Source organism: Emydura macquarii, unplaced genomic scaffold (assembly GCF_026122565.2).
Source record: "Emydura macquarii macquarii isolate MOO-44397 ecotype Brisbane River unplaced genomic scaffold, CSIRO-AGI_Emac_v2 contig_2365, whole genome shotgun sequence".
Classification (NCBI taxonomy): Eukaryota; Metazoa; Chordata; order Testudines; family Chelidae; genus Emydura; species Emydura macquarii.
The window spans coordinates 349,796-372,400 of NW_027132502.1; the positions used below are offsets into that span (position 1 = coordinate 349,796).

General features: G+C 49.7%; 1 protein-coding gene across 4 annotated transcripts in view; it reads left to right on the top strand.

The window, feature by feature from the left end:
• FGF12 (fibroblast growth factor 12) overlaps positions 1-22,605 on the top strand; it is a 239,711-nt gene that overhangs the window by 146,968 nt on the left and 70,138 nt on the right. For all 4 annotated transcript variants that reach the window (XM_067561055.1, XM_067561056.1, XM_067561054.1 and 1 more), the window contains 2 exons: positions 12,492-12,602; positions 19,388-19,491. In XM_067561055.1, coding sequence (XP_067417156.1) covers positions 12,492-12,602; positions 19,388-19,491 — 215 coding nt within the window. The remainder of the gene's footprint in view (positions 1-12,491; positions 12,603-19,387; positions 19,492-22,605) is intronic.

The window sequence follows — 22,605 nt, forward strand, 5'->3', positions numbered from 1 at the left end:
GGAGAGGCTCGGCTGATTTGTCATTGCGGTGCATGGTGGGACTCTCAAGGTGGCAAACAGTGGAAGTGGTGGGTGCGGATGGCTTCAATCCCTCCAAACATGGAGCCCAGAAGGGGTGTGAAGTCGCTGATCTCCTGGGTGAATCCTCCTGCCACACAACTCTTCAGGGCATGGGTGTGCCCCAGCCTTGCAGTTGTGCAGGGAGTTGCAGCAAAGGGTCTGTATGTGGGGTCGGTGGCTGCAAGTGCAGGGGTGGGGAGAGGACAGAGCCCTCACTCCTCTGTCATAGGCACCAGCCGGCGAAACCAGCCGGGTGCAAAGGAAGCCGCATCCTGAACTTTCACCCCCAGAGCGAGAGCGATCCGGGGAAGAAATCCTGACTGCCTGAACCTTCAGTCCTTCCCGGGTCTCTTCCTGCAGTAGCACCGTGATGGGCCGTCCCTTAGCCAGTTCTGGGCCGAAGGCTCAGTCTGGCCCAGTCTAGACTGGAAGCTCTTCGGGGCAGGGCCTGTCTTCTAGCCAGATGTGTACAGCTGCTGGGGTGAGAAAGGTCAGATAAGTGCCTACAGGAGAGTGTAAATGTGTTGAAGTTGCAGTCGGGACAAATGTGGTCTGGTGAGCAGCCCCCCCACCCCCAAGAAGCTTTGTTCTTGTTTGGCTCGTGGTGTCCCTCTCCTCCTCGGACCCACCCGTAAGGTCAACACTGTCGCTGGTTTCCGTCTTGGTGTGTGCGCTGATCTCCTGCTGCGGGAATAGCTGCAGTGTAGCCCCCGAAAGGGGAGAGAGATCTAGAGCACAAAGCCGCCGGTTCCCCACATGTCTGGGGGTGTGAGCCATGTACCCACTGACCAGGCATCGCTCCTGCCAGGAAATGAATGTGCACGTGGACTGAGGAGCCTCTGCTGGAATTTCTCCTTCTTCTTTCATTATCCTTCTCTCCCAGGTGTCCGGTCTGGTTTGGAATCTCTTCGCCGTAAATAGGGTGCGTGGGTGCTAAGTGCTGGCCCCGCCCCGCTGCCACGAGCCTGTGTCCCGGCTGCTTTCAGTGCTCATGGAGCTTGCTTTCTGCCCCAGCGATGGTGCACGCTCCTATGGGTGTGGGTGGAGCAGACCGCACTTTAAAGGGCGGTGAATAGTTCTGGGGCTGATGAAACGTGCCAGAGGCTTGAGCCACGTTCAGAGGGTGGCCAAATTGAAATCAGCCCCGTCCGGCCAGTGTAGCTGACAGCAGTGTGAAGTCCTTGATCTGCCTCTTACCCTGCCAAAAGGCAGCATAAACTCCTGCCCCCCTTGATCTCCTTTGGAGGGACACATGCCTTGGTCTAAGGCAGTGTGGGCTGATGCATGGCTTGCCGAATCCTTTTTCAGGCCCTAATTGCAGCATATATCCATAACTCTTTGTCCACACTCCATACAGACGTCACAGGAGCGTATTCATGATCAGGGAGTTATTCGCTTTCCAATGATATCGGACATGACGCCGTTTAGCTAGAGATTGTGGCAGCCAGGTACGTGAGGCGTAGCGAGTGCGTCAGGCCTGATCAGCGTGGCTGACATGGAGCACTGAGCCGCCAGTGGCCTCTGCATCACAGTCAGTTAGCAGGCTGGCCCTCTGGGAGCTGGCCTGAGCCCCTGGGCCTGCTTCTCCCCTGCCTGGCATCGTATGTGGTGATTGACATCTGTGCAAAGTGGGTGAGGTGTAGGCCCAGTTACAGAGCAGGGGTTGGAGTGAGGATCCCTCTCCCCAATCTGCAGAGCGGCTGCTCCCCAATGGCTGATGTATTCCAGAGGGTCCGCAAAGCCCTGCATCCCTGGCCCCGCCCTTACATCAGCGTGTCCCAGCAGCGCGGTTGTCTGTCCCATGCATGCCGCCGCACAGCTGTCCCTGCAGAGCTGAGTTCCTCATTGCACATGGGCCGTGGGGCAAACCTCCGGCACGGCAGAGCCACCCCGGTTCCTGGGGAGCCGCTGCCTTGTTTGAAGCAGGGGGTAGGTTTGTCCCGAAGGGAATCAGTGCGGTAGGAGACAGGCAGCGGAGCACAAAGTCGTCTGCGTTTCCTGTCCCCGTAAGGCAGTGCAGGAAGACGGCTGCTTTCTGGGCCGAGCAGCGTTAGCATTCGTCCTCCTAGGCATCAGCATGGAATAGAAAATAATTCCCCTGGATGTTCTTTCCCCAGTGTGCTCGAGTAACTCCCTGCCAGTAATGGAAGGAGATTGCCAGGACACGTCCTTTCACTGCAGAGCCCACGGCCCGCCTGTGGCAGGGAGAGTGCGGGACGTGTTTCCGAAGTGCATCCCATTGCTCAGGAAAGCAGAGGCTGGGTTTTTTTTTTACTGGGTTCGGGAGGCACCTGTCTATAGTCGGGTTGGGTTGAGATCTGCAGCTAAAGTGGGTAAGTGCCTGTGTACAGTGGAGCCCTATTAGACTGGAGTCATTTTCTTCTCTGTAATTGGAGGGAGACAGTGACCCTGTAATTGCTGGGAGCTGAAGTGAGTTGGGCTTCTAATTCTCCAGAGAAGAGAGTTTCACTACAGCTGAGTTCAGCTGTCTGATGTCTGACGTTACACTCCTCGAGGTTCTATTTTACTAGCAACAGTCGGTGCTTGTATCTGTCCATCCCACATAGCAGCAGGCATCCTTCGCTCTCAGAGACCCTGGGTGCGCATTCCGGAGAAGTAAAACATTTACTCGGCCCTGGCTGAAGAGACCCCCTTGAGACAGACAGACAGACAATCTCAGCTGCATTGGTCATATTTTAACGGGGAGTTTCGACCCTTTGGGCCCGGCCTTTTGTGAGCTCTTTTCTCCTCTGCTAAGCTGGACTGCTTCCTCTCATCACTTTGGAGACCTTTATTGAGCTCTTGTTTCCAAAGGCTGAGGTTCTGAGTGTGCTCTTCCCGGTTATCCATGCCCGTGTCCATTTCTTTGAGGTCTCGCTTGCACACATTCTTGAAACGCAGTTTTGGGCGTCCTTTAGATATATTTCCAGGTGCCAATTATCCATAGAGGATGTGCTTTGAGACATGCCCATCATTCATTCGGCACATGGGGCCAAGCCAGCAGAGGCATCTCTGTTCAAGGAGTGTTTGCATGCTGATATGCTGGCCCACGTCAGCACCTCAGTGTTGATAACTCTGAGAGCCAAAAAATTCGACAAAGACAACGCATGTGAAAACTGTTGGGCCTTATTTCCTGATGAGAGTATAAGGTCCCTGTCTCGCTCCGGTACAAGAGTATACTGATAACACATGCACGGTACACACAGATCTTGGCGTGTGCTGTCAGTGTATTGTTTTGCCTTATCCTCTTGCTCAGTCTAGTTATAGTTGTGGAAGATTTTCCGAGGCGGATGTTGACTTCTGTTTCAAGTGAAAGGTTGACTGGGATAGTGGACTCGTTCACCACATCACGTTCATGATTACTGATGTTTATGGAGGGTATTTCTTCAACTCCTTGGCACATGATGTTGTTTTTTTTTGAAGCTTACAATAAGCCCAAGGTCTTGGCAGGCTTTGGAAAAACCATCCATGAGATTTTGGGGATGGGCATCTGTGTGGGTTGTCACCGCTGTGTCATCAGCTAGGAGGAGATGTTGGATAAGGACCTCACGAGTCTTCGTTTTAGAGCTAAGTCTTGCAAGGTTGAACAGCTTTCCATCAAACCTTGTGTGCAAGTCGATTCCCTTAGTTGAGAAACCCAAAGCTTGTTTCAGTAGCAAAGAGAAGAAAATCCCGAAGAGAGTTGGGGCAAATACACCGCCTTGCTTGACCTCACTACGAATCTGGAAAGCCTCAGAGACTGTTGCACTGTGCTGTACGTATTTTCATGGAAGGACTGAATCATGCTTAAGAGCGTGGAGGGACACCCCGTCTTTTCTAGAAGCGCAAATAGTCGCTTCTACTGACAAGGTCAAAAGCCTTTGTGGGACTGATAAATGCTACGTAGGAGGGGTTGTAGTTCTCTGCATTTCTCCCGTCGTTGTCCCAGTGAGAGAATCATGTCGATAATAGACCTTTTGGCTCTGAAGCCGCACTGTGATTCAGGATCCATTTTGTCTGCCAGGATCAGAAGTCTATTCAGGATGACTTGGCAAAGGCTTTTCCCATGATGCTAAGAAGTGAAATGCCACGAGAATCGCCACGACAGCTGCTCCTGTCTCCCTTGTTTTTATAGACGATGATGATGTTGCATCTCGCATTTCTTGTGGTGCTGCGCCTACTTCCCAGCAGACAGAGCAGCTCGTAAAGGTGTTGCAGTAGGACAGGTTTTCCGTGTTTTATGACTTCTGATAGTATGCAGTCTTTTCTGGGGTCTTTTTACTGGGGAGGCCATCTATGGCAAGGCTAAGCTCCTCGACAGCTGGTTCATTGTCGAGTTGGTTCATCACTAGTGGACTTTCGATGGCGTTGATGGTTGAATCCGTGACAATATTTTCATGAGTGTAAAGCACAGAATAGTGTTCTACCCAGCAATCCCTCTGCGTGGAGGTCCTGAGTTGCCCAGGCCCATCCCACATACATAGTGGTGATGTGTCCACTTGATAAGCTGCAGAACTAGAGCGTCTACAGGGGGCATGTGGTGACGGGCAGATTTATGGGGCCAGTTGAGGACAGCTGCATTATTAGAAGTGCCTGCCTCTGTCTATACAACCTTTATTCCTCACCATCACATGCTTCCTCGTCCTCTCTGGCCACTTGGTTATCCAGGACCATGTGTCCACTTGTTCTCCTACCTGCCTGCCAGCTGTGCATGTGCAAATCCTCCCCACCTCCCTGCCGTCACTCTTTGCAGGTGCCAGATGTGCGTGGGAGGCATTCGAACGTTTGCCTGCCAAAGCGGTCTGTCTCCGTGGGTTTTGCAGCACTCGTGTTAGAATAGCTGCAGGGCACTCCCCGGAGTTTGCACCTGCAGTGCAGGGGATGTGTGCGCTGCGGATGTAACCCTGACGTGTCTTCCCCTTGCCCTCCCAGGACACTCTTCATACTGAGATGTCACGTCACCCCAGGGCACCTGCTGCAGGACCCTTCGAGGCTGGGCAGCCACTTATCCAGGATTGCTTCTACTCAGCACAGCTTTGCTTTGTTGGTGGTCCTGTGGCGTGGAAATCCGCTCCTCAGCCCCGCTTGGAGGGTTCCCCACCCTCCCTGACTTCAGTGGGAGGCTGAAAACACGCCGCCCCTGTCAGCATCAAGCCCTATTTGCAGGGAGAAGGATTTGATACCTCCACTCCACAGTGAAAGAGTCGTGAGATGCAACGTCTCCGCCTGGTGTTAAGGAAGCTCAGACCGGATTCTCCCTGGCCCTGCATCCTGTGCAGTCACTTCCCCCAGTGCAAAGTGAGTGCTCACTGCTCCTCTTTTGAGTGGGTTGCACCTTGCACAGGTGTGAACAGCTGCACACGGTGCAGGGCCGGGGAGAATCAGGACCTTTGCAAATCCTGGTTCAGCTGCAGAAGCTGCAATTCTTGAGGTCCCAGTTTGGGTGGCTTCAGTGAAGCTTCCTGGTGAGTGGGGCTGTCGCTGTAAGGATGGTGATACATCAGTTGAAACCAGCCGCTTACCCACCTTTAATCTCAACTCTCTGCTGAATCCAGCAGTTACTGGAGGGGGAGAGAACAATTCTCCTCTCTCTGGCTCCCATCTTTCCCGAGGCTCCGCGCTGACGCCTGTCACCATAGCAATCTGTATGGGGTGCACTGACGGATTTCCTTGATTAAGCTAATCTAAACCGTTTGTGGTTTACACTGGCTCTTTTCCTGCCTGTCTCTGTTTTCAAGGGTTTGGCTGTTCCATAGTTTTAACAAGTGTTCTGGAATCATCACTTTTTAGGGGAAGGGAGGGAGGGTAACAGCCATTTCTGGGATGTCACTGTAAACCTGCAGTTAATTGAAGTACATTAGAAGCAGTTTATGCTCTGACTTGAATGGTAGTTTTGGTGCGTTAAGAAGACGGGAGCTGCCTGGATGAGTCATAAATCAGTCGCCCCTTCTGACAGCCGCAACCTGAATGGAGGAAAATGAGAATAATGGAATGTGTAAATTCCAGGCTGAAATGTTTAATTACCACAAACAAATGTTTAAAAAACATTTCAGCGAGTTGTGCTCCCGAGATGTATTACAGGTCTCGTGGTGTTTGCCGTCACAGCCCCAGCAAAACTATTTCACAGACACAAAGGATGTTCAGCGTCCTCCCTGGTCCCAGTGTCAATGAGCAGTGGAAATGTTTCCCTTTGCTGAGCAGTGGCTTTCAGGAAAGATTGTTTTGAAATCCTGCATTTGGAATCTCTGATATTAATATTGCTACATTTTCTCCTCCACTGAGTTCAGACCTAGACTTTCAGTCAGTGTACTTTTGTTCTTGCTTCTTTGCTCTTTTTCTAGAACAGAACTCAAGTCTCCTATGGAAGTGCACACTGTGTCTCTCCTCTACCCGTCTGCACTTTGCTGCACACGATGGCTGGCTGTCCCTGGAGGCAGCAGAGTCCTTAGGAATTTAAAGTTGTTTAGTGCAGACAACAAAGGCTTAACAGTTTCATGGTCCAAAACACAACAAATACAGCATACCTCTTCCACTCTCCAGTGTGGGATATTGAGGATAGTGTTGGGATTGCTAGTGTGTTTGTTGGGAGGGGGGAGCCAGCCTAAAGTAAGGTGGGGTGAGTTGTGCCTCTGCTTTTGGACAGCAGCCTGCGTTGTCTCTTTCTTTTTGGGTTCTTGTGTATTGTTGCTTTGAATTCTAAGGAGCAAAGTAGTGTTATGCTGCAGCCCTCCAACAAAAATATTTCTGTTTTGATCTGCTTTCCCTGCATGTTTGCTGTGAGCATAGCATGTTCAGGATAGAGATCGCTTCGCCCACCACTGAAATGCAGATGCTTTGGGAAGGAATTTAGCAGCAGTTCCGCACCAGCCAGATGCGCCAGAGGGGGTTACTTAGTGATGTCAGCATCACATATGAATCACCAAGGCTTTTTGGGATCTGTGGTTAAAATCCCAGAAAGGGTGACTTTTCCTGAAATAGGAACAGACTTCCATGCAGTTTAGTGTGTGTGTGTGTGTGGGGGGGGAAGGGGGTTGGGGGTGTCTTTGGGCCACTGCTATAATCTGATTCTATCTGCTCTGCTTGGACATTGGACCACAAAGTGATCTGTTCTCCCAGGCAGTAGCACGGAGCTGTGATGAGAGAAGCTGTGTGTGGTGGCGGGGAGTGGGTTTCCTGGCACGGTGTCCTGTGTGGTGGAATCTCAGCCGGAGCTCAGTTCCCCCCGCTTGGTCCCTCAGCGCCTAGATTAGCTAACCTTAGGGGCACGCCTCGCAGGGCAGCTGTTCTGGGAGGACTGGGCTGAGCTGGTGTGGAAGGGTGCAGGGTGGAGTGGTGATCTTTGTCCCAGGAGTTATTCTGTTGCATATGGGTGTGTTGCGTGGGAGCTTGTCTTGTTCTGACGGCCGTGGGCTATGATTTGCTGTCACCATGTGGGTGTGTTATACAGTGGCCTGGTTGAGGGCCCTTCTCTCTGCATTAAACATAGTTCTCTGCCTTTAGGTTTTCTATTTTGCACAGTGACCACAGGCTGGGTAGATTCTACGTTCAACCTACATGAATAGAGAAATCCAATACATAGACACTGGAGAGCATTTTCCATAAGAATAAGTGTTTGTTTGCCCCACAGCCTGTGGTCAGAGTTCTTCACCGCTAGAAGACCATCCGCTCTCCAAAGGCGGCTGCATTTCCATGGTGGTGTGTGTACATGGGGCGAAAGCTGCAGTTCCTTACTCAGGAATACTCCCATTGGCTTCCTTGGGACGCTGCCCCCCATGAGGGCGGAGTAAGATACCATCGATCGAGCACCTCTGTCTGTGTCCCGCTGTTTGTAAAGCCGTTGGGACGAAAGGGTCTGCATTCTTGTAAAACGTGGTAATGGGATACAAGCAGCTGCTGGTGACTAGGGAGAGCTCAAGGCATGGACCCCGGGCAGCTGAATTGAGTGACGTGAGCACCGAGTTGCAGTTCTGGGAGTGAGAAAGAAGTGATGGCTTAGCCCCACATAGGCTTTGTTAGCTACAGTCGCGGTGGGGGGCGAGGGGCACCTGGACACACGGGGATTCTGCCTGTGGAAGCAGAGGCAGGCAGAATCCTTTGGGGGCACAGGATGGGCCTGGCTTCAAAGCCTACGCTGCCAGGTGTTGCAGGACAGGGACAGAACTCTGGCTCTGGCTTCGTCTCTGCCAGACCCCCATCCACACTCACTCTGGGCTGTCTAGCACCACAGACGCTCCTCTGTGGGTTGTCCACTGGCGCTGACGCTCTCCAGCGCCGTGAGCCCGTGGGCACAGCAAGCAAAGGATTCTGTCCGGCAGCGCAGAGGAGTGCAAGGGGTTGGGCGGGAGTGTGTGAGCCCCGGCTGTTCATCTTTGGAAAAGCAACCAAAATATGGCCCTTAATTTCAGAGTCGTAAAGTGTAACAGCCCTGCTGATAGCGTAGGGGCAAGAGTCTCCCTTCACTCACCGCACGGAAATGCTGTTGCCTTCTATGGGATTCCCATGCACATAAGCAGAGCAGGGTGTAACCCTACTCCTAGACTAATGCACTGGTGGGTAACTGTGACAGCCTTATGGGGTGCTCATCTGATCCTGGGGCTCTGAGAACCAGCAGACAGGCTGGTGAGCACCGTGCGGAGTGGGGTTAAGCGACACACACTGAATTCATAGACTGCAGTGTTCTGGACGCCTGCGGGAGCGTGTGAGGCTGATGTAGGTGAAATCTCTTGTCTAACAGGAGACCCCAGAGTATGTAAAGTGCGAACGTATTTCCAGTTCTGCCCTTGGATATGTAGGTCCAACACCCTTTAATTTCTGGGATGGCAGTGTGGACTAGTGGGTAGGGGGCTGGGCGTGAGGAGACCTGGGTTCTGTTCCCAGCTCTGTCACTGACCTGTTGGGCGACCTTGGGAAAGTCTCTTCCACTCTTTCTTCCGCTCTCTGTGATCCTGTTTTTCCTCCTACCCTTTGTGTCTCTTGACTATTTCGCGTGTCAGCTTTTTAGAGCAGGGACTCTCTCACCAGGTACCTGTACAGAGCCTAGCGCAACGGGGCTCCAGTCTCAGGGGCTGCTACTGTAGAACGTCGAATTAATCGTGAGGTATCTGGCTGCAGAATGGGCTCTTACGCCTTGTGTTTTCTCTCGGTAATGGAGCACCTGGCTTTGTCATTCAGGGTTAGCACTTCTCCATTGACACTCGGCATCACCAGTGTTTAAAACTGTTGTTCCACAAAGCTGTACTCTCCCTTGCTTTTAATGATAACGTTGCTAAGTAATGTTGGCTCTGCTACCCTAGCCATGTTTTGTGTCTCTCCTGGCACCCTCCGATCTGAATCCTATTGTTAGTATCAACGAGTTTCTCAAGTCATTTCCATTGATACAGTGAAATACGGGACGTTAAAGCCTGTCTTTTTAAATGCATTCGCTTTGCCGCACTAGAGCGTGAGTGCTGCAAGCCGAATCACTGGCGAGCATGCTTTGTCCCCATAAATCCCAGTCCATTTTCACAGAGCAGGAAACCTGATCCCAAAGCAAAACAAAAGGGGATGTAGAGGTGTGCAAGCTCTTGGTGATAGGAAAGGATTTTACGCTGGAGCGTGCTGCCCCTTTAAGAGCAAGGAAAGCTGGGAACCCTGCTCCAGGATATAAAATAAAGGAGCTGAGCGGAAAGTCAGTTTGAGTTCAGGCCCTGGTGAAAGCATGAGCTGCAGAAAGAAACCTAATTAGGGGCGGCCTTTTGGAGGTAGGCATGGTTTATGCTTGGCTTTTGTTCTTAGCATGTTTCTTTTATTGCCTGTAATCTGGGGCAATACTGTTGAAGGAGCTTTAGACAAATAAGAGAATTACAATATTGAGTCTGTCTGATTGTGCAGTTTTTAATCACCTCACCAGCGTGGCTGAGTTACCCATCAGGAGGATCTTTCTGTATCCTTTCCTCTTGCTAAACTCCCAGATGGTTTCACGTTGTTTCATTGTCTGACACATGAGCTGCCTCTTGCTCTGATTTATTCAGACATTTTTCCCCCAGCTTAACAGGGTAATCTGATGTCTTTGATATATTTCCCACAAACTAACAGTCTTTCCTGAAAATTACTGCAGCGTAAGGGCCAGTGGCACTTGAGAAAGCTGCAATACAATTACCTGTTCAATCTCTGTTGCTGTAAGAGGAAATGACACCAAAATATATGGCCAAATTCAGGTTTACACAAGCAGGGAGTCAGCTGAAAACCTGGGGCTGCAGCTCCAGTCCATTCCTTGGATGATAGTAACTGCAGTTACTATCTGATGACTGTTGGGTGACCTGTGTCAAATAAGTGGGTGGTCATATCCTGGCTCCCAGTTAAAAAGTGCCAGTCTCCTTACATCAATAAATGGTCCATTCAGCCTGCCCGTCCATCCACCACTGGACTGCTTCCCTGGATTGTGCTTGTGGTACCTTGGCCAGGCCACATGGCAGAGCCTGCACTAGCCAGAGCTGCACCGGTTCTGTAGTCAGACGGGAGCGTTCTGTGCCCAGGGCTGTTAAATCTGCAATAGGCAGGTGTGAGTAATGATGAGCAAACTGCAAGAAATCCAGAGCTTTCAAACAGAAGGGGAGACGCTCTGTATAGGACTCCGAGGTCAGCCTGTGCCTTAAGTGCAATGCTGTCATCACATGCTAATGTGTCCTTAAGTCCTCGGACTATTTTGGATTGTGGGGAAGGTCTCCCTAGGAGAATGCAACGCTTATGTTTGTGGTGTGCAGGTCTGACCGTTCAGGAGTTTAAGAATTATTTCAGGTGTAACATCCAATTGCCCAGGGGCCTAGCTGAGACACAACCAGGCCGATCAATATCCCACTGTTTCATTGAGAAACTCCAGCCAGAACAAAATTTCCAGGCAAAATCGGAAAAATAATTGTGACCATTTTAATTAATCTTTTCCGACTAGATCTGCCGTGTTGTCTGACTCCTAGTAGAGAGGGACCCGAGCAAAACATAGGGAAGCCCAGGTGCAGATGGTGGCACTAGATTGTGCAGCTCCGGACTCGCCCCCATGTATGGAACATACACACTGTAACTGCAGGGTCTTCTCCATCTCCAGAGGAAACCGGAAAGCACAGATGCCCCTGCTGGGAAAAGCGAGCCAAGCAGAATGTGAAGTGACAGTAACACTGTAGCTATCAGATTTATTAGGGCTGTAATAGACTGGGCAACTTTTTTTCGCAGTTCAGTTCTTTTCAGTTTTCTATGAATTTTGGGATGGGGCTGGACCCCAAAACTCCAGCTAAGCTCAACAAATGGGAGGAAACATGCAGAAATGACAAGCCCCCTATTCTTACCACTCACAACCAGAAACCAGTCCAAGCTGTCTCCAGATTTGACCTGGATTGGCCAAAAAGCTCATAAATGTTGAACCTTGAGCCAGGCTTGACATAAGTTCGACTAGGAATCAGGGACACTTCTCTCCAGTTTTACTGCGGTGACGCTTGTGTGCTGGCAACACAGTGGTGTCTTCATTTGCAGTGTTGAGGTAGTGGGTAACTGGTGAGCCCGGGGCAAACACTAAACACAATGGTGTCATTATTTAATGATCGTCTTCTCCCTACCCCTGCCTCAGAGGAGCAACAACATCATACCAAGGAACCCTACCTACAGTTAGCAACGCTGCAGAGTTACTTTTTTTAAGCACAGTTGCATAGAAAAATCACATTCACCGGTTTTAAAATTGCATTCCTGCCACAAACTATAAAATGCTGCTTTTCTCTTCCTAAATTGGCAAAATGATTTTAAGCTGAATCCTTCCCACTGTCCTGCATTCAGAGCTCCCGGTTATTTCCACAGGTATCCTGTCTGCAAAGCAGTGCAGCGCCCCTGGGCTGCTTAGTATCCTACTCAAAGGAAACTTGTACACCCCAGCGACTAATGGTTAGAAACCGGCTCTGAATGGAAACACAGACACAGGCTGACCCGAGTTATATAATGTTGTTGACTTATTAAGCAATCTGGATGCATCAAAGCCATGAAACTGATAACAATATCGTGATGTAGCGCACTGGGTATCTTCCTGTCTATTAAGCCACTAGTAACTTGTTTTTATTCATGTTAACTGATTAAAATCCTATTAATAATAGGATTTTAATAACTCCCTACATTATTTCTAAGCCAGCTTTTCTGTTAAAGAGGCAGTATAGACATGGCGGAATGGTCTAAAGGTTTCACTGGCACTTGCTTCGGAGGATGTGTATTATAGTCCTTAAAATCTGAACCCTGTGCTATCTTACTTTTCTATATACCTACATGCCTGATCTCCATTTTGTATGCCTACTTTACAATCCAGCATGGACAGAACCACAGGAAGTTATCTATCAGAATACTGGTTTAATTACTTGGGAATTTCTGGTAGCTGAGCAATGGAGAGCTGTTTCCACTCATGATCTCTTTTGTATATCTAATACTTACTATTATTTTTGCAGAACCCCAGCTGAAAGGAATTGTGACAAGGTTATTCAGCCAGCAGGAATACTTCCTGCAGATGCACCCAGATGGTACGATTGACGGGACCAAGGACGAAAACAGCGACTACAGTAAGGAAAATTCATCTTCTTTGCAACCAGATGATAAATGAAATGCCTCACCTAGTGGGTCTCTCTTGTGAGCCTTCATGTTTGAAAAGATCAAATTAGGAAGAAGCCAGCTGTTCTCAGCAGTTTATTTCCATCAGCGCTTCCCCTTTAAATCTCTCCTATATTATTTTCACACATTTCTCTCCCACCCCCACCCCCCCATGCGACAACAACCATCTGGGATGGGGAGGAGATAAAAATGCTTGATTTGAATCCTTGCCAGAAGAGAGGCAGGGATATTTGTGCAGACACTATGCTTGTGGGAGAAGGATGTGTGGATTGTTTCCTTCAGGGATAAAAGGAAACAGGGAAAACATGTGAAAACCTAACTAGACCTATGACCATAGGAACTGCCAGACTGGATCAAACCAAGAATCCATCCATTCCACTACCCCATCTCTGACCATGGCCAGTATAAACTACTTCTGAAGAGACCCTGCAGTAGGCAGCAATGGGACAACCTGTCTGTTGGGAAAGCTTCCTCCGAGCCCCAACAGTTACAGGCTGCCTGAAGTTATCCATATCCTTCTACAGATGGCCAGGTCTATACTGGAGCGAAGTTGGAGGATGCTTTTTCATGCAGCAGCTGGCAAGCTGCCGTCATTCGCGGGAGACCACGTTGGGGGTCAGCTCTCCCCAGGGGCCTGTTTCCCTCTGCAAGAAACGCCACAAAACATTTCTGTCTCCAGAAGTGCTGGGTGCCCTCAGTTCCTGCTGAAGCCCCCCTGAAGGGTTAGGCCCCAGAGGAGATGCAAAGCGCTCTCCACAGCATCGGCTCTGCCCTTTCTGTGGGACGCAGTAGCCCGTGCGAGGGGAGACAGCAGGCAATACCTTTGTTCTCACTGATCGCGTCAGCGAGGGCAGGCCTGTGCGTCTGACATCGCAGAAGGATGTCGCCTCCGGCGTGTTCCCAAGGGGACAGCCGTTCCCAATCGTTATAGCGTGAGCAGAAGCTGATCTTTGTCGGGGGGCTCAATACAGATAAATATCAAGTAGATACAGCTGCATTACAGCTGGGAGTGTGCCTCCCAGGGCAGGTAGCCATGTGCTGCTCTGCGTGAGCCAATGCGCTGAAAATAGCGGTGGAGCTGGGGTAGCCCGGGCCGCGGCTTGGCCTAGCCACTCATGTTCGTGCCCCAGGGCCCAGGCCTGTTTGTGTTTGGGCGGCCAGCTCGAGTGGCCATCCGTGCTCACACTGCTCTTTTTAGCACACTAGCCGGAGCAGAGCTAGCCCCGCGTCTGTCTCCCCACGCTGGGCAGCACGCCTCCGGCAGCAGTGTAGACGTGCTCGAAAGGAGGGATAATCACATCTGCTTCACCCAGGGGTCAGGCCCAGAACGCTGAGCGAACCCACTGGAAGTCTGCCCCGAGTAAAGACTGCAGGGCGTGAGCTGTCCCTGGGGAATGGGGGCTGGGCAGCAGTTCCACAGGGCGCCTCGAGGGGTGAAGGGGAGCCCCCAAACTGCAGCAGGATGTGAATACCAGGATTGCCGCCCTGGCCCCCAATGGCAAATTGCAGGCAGGGTCACAGCGGTGGGAGTAACGTGTTTCCCACAAGTGGGGCGCTTTATTCTCCTGTATTCCGCAATGGTTCCAGCACAGCCAGAGTCCTACCTTCCGCCCCAGAACCCCTGTTGTGAAGTGATGCTTGCAGGGGACTGCTGCTAAAATAATAGAAAGGTTTTGGAAAATGGCCCTTATATTAAAAAACAAACAACCCCCAAAAGCTAACGGCGGTATTCAGCACTAGCTCGCTGTAAGGGGTAGGGCCTGATTCTCCTCTCCCACTGAGCTGTTACCCCTGTGTAGTGCCTTTGACTGCAGTAAAGCTGCTCCCAGCTTCCATCGGAGGATGAAAGAGGTGAACCAGGTCCTTCGTGTTTGGTTCCGTTAGCCAAGAGGCTGGTCCTGCCAGTACGCAGGCAAGCAGCCGGGGCTCAGAGGAGGACATCAGTGGGTCTGCTCCTGTGAGTAAGGACTACTCCAGGGAGTAAGGGTTGCAGAATTGGGCCCTGTGAGTTCTGAGCCAGGTGAAGGCAATTGGGTATCTTCAGTCTGAGGAAAAGGAGGCTCAGAGTGCGTATCGGTCAACCCTTCACCGAGGGCTGGGAGAGAAGACAGGGATTCATCGTTCGCCTCAGTCAGTGAGGAGGGGACAAGAAAACAATGGGCTAAAACTGCAATGCAGATGGATGTCGGTAAATATGGAAGAAAAATGTGAGTGAAGAACCGTTCCATAGTGGGTCAGTCCGGCTAGGGCGAGTGTCCCAGTGCAGAGGGCCTACCCAAGGTTTATCCCTACGTGGTCAGAAATGACCACTTACTTCGGGTGCCCAGTTTGAGACCACCTAGGTCTGATTCTCAGCGGGGCCGAGCACTCTCAGCTCCATTTGAAGTCCACCAGGAGCTGTTGGTGGTGGTCAGCACCACTGACAATCAAGCTGTACGCCCACAACTTGTGGGCACTTCAGAAAATATAGGACTGGCATGGTGCTTGGCTCCCCATGGCTCTCTGCTCGGGGTGACGTTCGCCGGCTACGAGATGAAACGCACACCCATATCCCAAGGGTGGGTTCTGTTTCACTCTGACCTGCCAGGATGCAGGGGGACAATGTAGATGGACTCTCCAGAGAGCCCTTTGAGACCCGACGATCATGGCCTCGGTGTGGAGACTGTAACTTAAACACGTAAAGGAACGCGGTGTTCCAGACATCACAGCTTTGCATTCTGTTAGGGGCAGGCTGAGCATTAAGAAAGAGAACTAAGCTTTCACGGAGCGCACTGCATCGGTTTACTCTGGCAAGATAAACATTTAAAATGAAACGAGGCATGTCCCTTCTACGCACCCGATGTAATTAAAACTAGTAATGAAAATCCAGCTCTTTAAATAAGAGGAACGGCTACTATTTACGCTGTCTGGTGCCTACTTCCTGTGTCTGTTCTTGGGAAGCTCGGGGGTGTTTTGTTTTGTTTTTCTTTGGTACAGTTGGAAGCCAAGATCAAATGGCATCCAGCAAAACAGCCCTTAGTTTATCCGCTGCCTCGGCCGTGCAGTTAAAGTGATGCTATCACGTTAAAAATCGTGGGATCGATTCTTTCACACTTACTCTTGATTTTCACCAGTGTGTTTCCATTTACAGACTGGGCTGCTCCAGATATAAGAGCAGCCTAAACTCCTCCTATCTGTGTTTATTAATCTCGTTATGTACTGCCCTGAATTCGGGGCAGTTCCTTGCTCTCTTAACTCAATGGCCAGTAGCACTGCCAGGGTCATTTGTCACCATTTATGCTGTTTTGACTTTTTTGCCCTTTGCTCGGCATAATCTTTTTACTACACTGCTCAGCATCATTCTGTGGGTCTGGTTCATGATTCCAGGACACCAGTTCAGTGCCACAGCTGTTTACCCATTGGTATGCCAGTGTAATCCTGCTGTAACAGAGGGGTGATTTACATCCCCGACGGATAATCGATTTCACTGTCTTGTCCTGTGCTCACGGGGCCAAATCCCCAGCTGGAATAAATCCGTATTGTTCCTTTGAGTCACCGAATCTGGTTCACACCATGGGTCTCATGTGCTTCTCAGTCCGCCTTTCCACTGGTCTAAGTTATTTGGGCTGGATCCAGAGTTGTTGTAAATCAGCATAGCTCCATTGATGCCAATGGGGTAACTGGCTCACCAACTTCCATGGAGTTACCCCTGGTTTACACCAGTCCAAGGGGAGAATTGGGACCAATGACTTCCTGGAGACAGTCCCATAGGATAAAGTCTGCTAGGCTGCCTTAGGGTTGTCAGTTTCAAACCCTTGTTCTGGACTGATACGAATGTGAAAAAGCTCCTGGCTTCTAACCCTCAATATCAATATATTTAGTCACAGAAATAGTCACGCTGTCCACCAGGGATCCTGTAGAAATTCCTTCCAGAATTGCTCTGCCGTCTCCCTTGCCCACTCTGCCCACCTGCTGTGTAATCTCATGGTGCCCTTACCTGAGATGCAGGGGTGATGCCTTACACTGAGTAGAATAGGGTGGGTGGGGGCTTGGCTGGCTCTGAGGGTGGGCGGGAGGGAAGAATTCAAAACACAGATAGGTTTCCCTGGAGATACTCCGGCTCATTGATCTTGGGCCCTGTCACCCAAGCTGCTAAACAAATGCTTTGAATGGTCTGTGGGGCAAGTTTTCTATATGAGCTGAATTAACGGTAGGGAGTGAATAATGACGGCCATTTGCCTTCATTATCTGTAGTGATATGCTCCATTTTTCAGTTTAAAAAAAAAAAGGGGGGGGAGGTTGGGGAGGGGAATTGCTTATAAATAGACTTGTTAATTAAAGCAGGCTTTGGAGCATCGCTGTAGTGCCAAAGCTCACACAATAAGAACTTGCCTAGGTGAGGGAACTTTGCGCGGGGAGCTTGCAGGAAGGGTGTGCACGACATTGCTAGTTGTGCTCATGAGGAGTGGGACCTTGTGTGGAGCAGGTGAAGTTGCAATGACCCGAAGGATGGAGACTACAGCATTGCCTCACAGCCTGATCCTGGAGAGACTTATATTTAGGCTGAACTTTAGACACTGACTTCCACTGAAGTCCTCCCTATCCAGGAGACCGCTTAAACAAGTGGATCAACGTCCGTGGGATTTCAGCATGACCTTTCCAGAAATGAGGCCAATGGCGTGGCTTTCTGAAAGGGCGCGGGATCTGGCAACGTGGCTTCAGTGCCCAGGTTTCCCCACTGAAAGAGGGCTGGCCCACCTGTCTTTAGGCAAACAGCTTGAGAACGCTGCATAGCATCCCTCAGCTTTCCCATAATGCTGTGAATAATTCCGGGATTCCCAAATACAGTGGGCCTGATTTTTCGTTGGTTTTTTTTTTTACAGCTGTGCAGCTTTGGTGACCCTCTGTGGGGTTATTCCTTGTTCGAGCTATGGGGGGTGTGAGGAGAATCAAGCCAGTTGATCTCTTTGTTTTTCTGGGGAGGTCACTGAGAACAGGCTCTCTGGCAACACCGTCTAAACAAGCTCCTTTCCTCCTCCCGTCTCTGCAGCTGGCTCACAGGCCTTCTGTGGAATAGACCCTTGGGGTGTATGTTGTGTTGAGGTACTTGTTTTCTCCTGGTTCAGCTGAAGCCAGGTCTCCTACCCAGCACGTGTGCATGCACACAGTCTCTTAGGAAATCTCAGTATGACTTGGATCTGAATTATTCAGCTCTGTTAAACCAGGGTTTGCACTAAGGATGGGTGTGGCAATCACCCTGCATCATTAGCATTCTGTGGCATAGATGTCTTCCAAGGGAGCCGGGCAGTGGGAGATGAAAAAGCTGATTGGATGAAAGGTGTTAGTCAGATGCCACTGTGCTGGGCTCACTTTACACAGTGATTTGCTAGCCATAATCTATCCATGATCTATAAAATAAACTGAATGATTAGGTGTACCTATCCATAACCATGCAATAAACTGCAAAGTCACATGATCAATGGCATGCTATTTATCACTGACCTTCTCCCCTGCATTCTACCCATTAATACATCCCCCAGGAGGCTGATTTGAATATTACAAACCTTTTGAGAAATGCAGGACTAAATATAAAACAACCTATCAGTGAAGTGTTTGCTAATTCTTCCCCCCGCTGCCCCAGCAGTTACTCTGGGCCAAGGTTTAGGAGAGACGATACGAACTCCCTCAACAGCGATGTGTTTGAGACCTGATATTTGATGACTCGTCAAGGCTACAGATGGGAGTTCTCTACTCTGGGACTCTTTCCTAGCAGGAGACGGTCATGAGACACGGGGCATTATCTCTGTGGTTGTGTTGTGGGTGGAAAAGCTAGACTAGGCCACTGCTAGAGGTTTCTGAAATGCCACTGGTTAATGGGGAGGGGCCGTGTGACCCAGTAGATAGGGCCCTAGTCAGTAATTCAGAAGACCTGGGTTTGGGCCTAGCTCTGCCACTGACCTCCTGTAGGACCTTGAGTAAATCAGTCCACCTCTGTGTGGCTCTGTGTCCCCCTCTGTCTGGTCTATCCAGATTGTCAGCTTTCTGGGGCAGAGACTGTCTTGGTGGGTGTACAGTAGCATCTACAGACCCCAGCTACAGTGCAGGGGGGCTCTGATCTCAGCGGGTATACCGAGGTGTTACCTGTATTACAGGTAGCCATAGTAGAAACAATGAATGCATCAACATTTAATGTAATAATGCGATCCTTTTGATCCTATTACAGTACAAATAACAGCAAAACTCCCACCGTGCGTGGGGGAGAAGGCGCCTTGTGGGCTGTGCGGCATCCAGCAGTAAAATGACCTTTTGTAACGTATGGGGGAGGAAGTGGCTTGAATCAGTAGGATGGCAGTAAAATAGGGCATTGAAGGGTCTTGTCTTTCGAGCTGCCTGGCACCAGGTCCAGATGGACAGAGGGACTCAAGCCATAGAGATACTGCTGGAGTCCAGGATGGCGCCTCCTGACAGTCTTCATTCCTTGGATAGTAGTGATCTTAGAGCTTCAGATCAGATGGATGACGGGCTGCAGAAAGGCTTCTGGGATATAGTGGGACTTGGAACTTCTAGAACCTACCTATGGTCATCATTGAAAGCAAGTGACAGACACTTCCCAGTAACGGCAAATACCTGAACTTGTTTGGAACTCTGCTCCTTTTGTAAAGGGAGGGGTGGGGGGCGCTCGATGACCATGAAAACAGGGAACATAGATCACACCTTCAGTAATCGTTGCTTTCCCTTGTTCTTCTTCCAACTGCAGCCCTCTTCAATCTCATTCCCGTGGGCCTACGTGTGGTGGCGATCCAGGGGGTAAAGGCAGGTCTCTACGTGGCCATGAATGGCGAAGGATATCTCTACAGTTCAGTAAGTACGCTGCACCGCTTGGTGATTTCAGACCTGCTTATTGAAAGCGCTGCTGTGTTGGAAAGCACTTTGTACAAAATCAAATAGACTCTTCCCTGTCTTTAGCAAGCCCCTCATAGTATCTATCTCCATGTAGTTTCAGGGCAGCGTACTTTGCCCTTTAATTAAAGGTTGTTCTGGTTGTTCCTTTGGATGGGTACGTAACTTGCGGGGTCTGTTCTGGTGTTACGTCAGTGCAACCACACGTTTGCCTTCACAGGAGATACCTTTGATTTATACCAGTGAACCAGACCATAATGGGTCCTGTTCCGCTCTCCACACCAAAGTAGCTGCACTGATTTCAGAGGAGTCATTCTGGATTTACCCAGTGTAACTGAGCAGAATGTCTCTGTATGTGAGTCGTCTTTTTGGCACCATATAAAAGATCTGTGAGACACATTTTATTGACTGATTTCCCCAATAACTTTCTTAAATGGCATTTAAAGGCCTGAGGTTATTCATCAGCTTCTCATTTGAAGTAAATAATTGATTCACAATGATTTATTAAACAAGGCCGTTCTTTGCTAGAAATATTGTACGCTTCAAATAATTTCACACTCTTGATACGCGATCAAGTCATTGTTGTTAATACATTTTTCATTCCTTTCATTCTGATGTTTGTAGAGTCTCAGGGCCAGACCCTGATTTCATGTACTGCCGTGCAGATCCAGAGTACTGTAACTCTGCTTTTATCCGTGGGTTTACTCTGACTTCAGAACGTGTGTCTGGGAAGGGGGGCTGGGGATAGGGCCACTGAATAGGAAATAGTCAGCACAGTTCAGGTCACGTGTTTTGATGTCTGTCTAATTGATCTGTAATGTGGCTGTCACCACAACCTCTAGGACCACCGGTGGCACTTAAACCACTTGCTGATATAGAGTTCACAGGTCCTCTAGTTACCTCACTGCTGAAAGATAACATGGTTGCTATCTCATGGGATGAAATAGCTGTGGGGTCTCTTGTGCCATACTTCACCACCCTAGTACGTTACGAATTCTTGTCAGAGCAGATACTACAGAACTGGATGTGAACTGGTGTCCCACGACTTGAAGGAGAAAATGTGTTACCCATGGACACGCTAGGTTTCATAACGAGTACAAGGTGCCAGGGGTTGTTTTTACGTATGTTTTCCTCCTTTTGGTAGATGTTGATTAGCTTCTCCTGTAGTTTCCTGTGTGGGCTTCTGTTTTCAAGATAAAATCACTTGGTGGATGCTTGTGTACGCGCTGTGAGCTCAGTGTTCAGACACTGGAATAGCCTCCTGGCATGCTGTAATCACACTCAGAGCAGCCGGGAGTGTAAAAGGCCTGTTCACTCCCTCACTCTGTTCCCTGACCAGTTCCGGACTGCTCCCCATACTGTGATCTAGTTTTAAACCACTCAAATAATAACTGTGATTTCCACTTCTTACTTTGGGAAGCCACAATATCACCGACTTGTAGGGCTGGAAGGGAACTCGAGAGTCCATTCCCCCCGCCACACCGGAGGCAAGATTATGTAAACCTAGACCCATCCCCGAGAGCTCTTTTGCCTAACCTGTTCTTAAATTGCTGCGGACTAAGCCAATTGCTCCTTGTCCTGCCTCGGTAAACACTGAAAACAATTGAGCACCGTCCTCTTTATGAGAACCTGATAGATTTGTAGACTGTTATCAGGCTCTTCCTGAGCCTTTGCTTCTCAAGACTAAACGTCCCCAGTTCTTTCAACCTTTCCTCCTAGGTCAGGTTTTCTAAACCTTGGATCACTTTTGCCCTCTCTTCTGGATTCTCTCCGCGTATTTCTTCGTGTGGCTTCCGAAACAATGCTGAGGCCTCACCAGTATCGAGTAGAGCAGAACAGCCGCCCCTGATTACCTAGGACACTCTGCCGTAGCTTGAGGGAGCATCCTGTTAGGAAATTATAAGTCGTTACGCTAGTGGGGCTAGGTATCTGGGGATCACATGTTAGTTTTCTAGATGGGGTGGCTCTCGGGAAGTAGACAGGTATAGATCAGTCAGCTTTCTGGTTATGCCAGAAGCTTCCCTTTCTTTCACAGCTCAGTAAATGTAAGTGTAAATTAAGCCTAATCAGTTGTGTGCCTTTAAATCAATCTGTTCAGTTTACCATCATACTGAACTTCTTCGTAGAGCACTTTGAGATCCCTGGATGAAAAGAGCTATTTGAGAGCTCAGTGGTGGTGGTATTATTATTTATGATTACTGTTAACTATATAAGTAGTTTGTAAACACTTTTGGATCAGGACCATCCTGTTTTCGGTCTGGATCTGTACACGGCTTAGTGCGATAGGACCCTGATCCGTGACTGGGTTTCCTGGGTATTACGGTGATATAAATAGTAATTAATTCTTGAGACAGTAATCTGTTCAAGGTACACAGATTGTGTGATTTAAAGAGAAGTGATCTTCCGTGCAGTACAATACCTACTGCTGTGCGGGGCCCTTCCGAGAAGCTAGAGCTCCGAAATCTTTGCAGAGGAGAAGGATTTTCAGGCGGGAGAGCAGGGATGAGGTTTGTAAATAGAGCTGGTCTGAAAACTCTGACCGAAAAAATGTCCCTGAAATCTTTCTGAATGGCGTCCATTTTGTTTGTTCGGCTCCAGCCACACACACGAAAAGCAATCCAGGACTAATGATGCAGGAGGAGGTAAAGGGCAGCAGCAGCACCCGACAACGGGAGCGGCAGAGAAGAGGGCTGTGTCCCTGACACTCCTGAGGCTGTGTGAAGGATTGAGGAGTAGCCGGAGGGAGACAGGGAAGGGCAAAAGAGGACGTGGCAGCTGGGAGACAGGAGGGAGTGCCTTAAAACCAAGGAGGAGCGTTCCCTTCAGTCAGACGAATTCCCTCACAATCAGCGGGCCAGATCCAGCTGAGAACTTTACTCCGAGTACCTTATCCCCAGTATTACGCCAAGAATCCCCCAGAACAGTCCGGGTAACTGGAACGCCCATCATTGCACACTGTAGTTTGACACCATAAGAATTAAACTATTTGTTTCGTGAACAAAACGTCCCGGGGAAGTGAACTCCTCGGTGCTGTAAATGGCTGTTCCATGGTCCTGGCGTGCCAGCAGACATGGC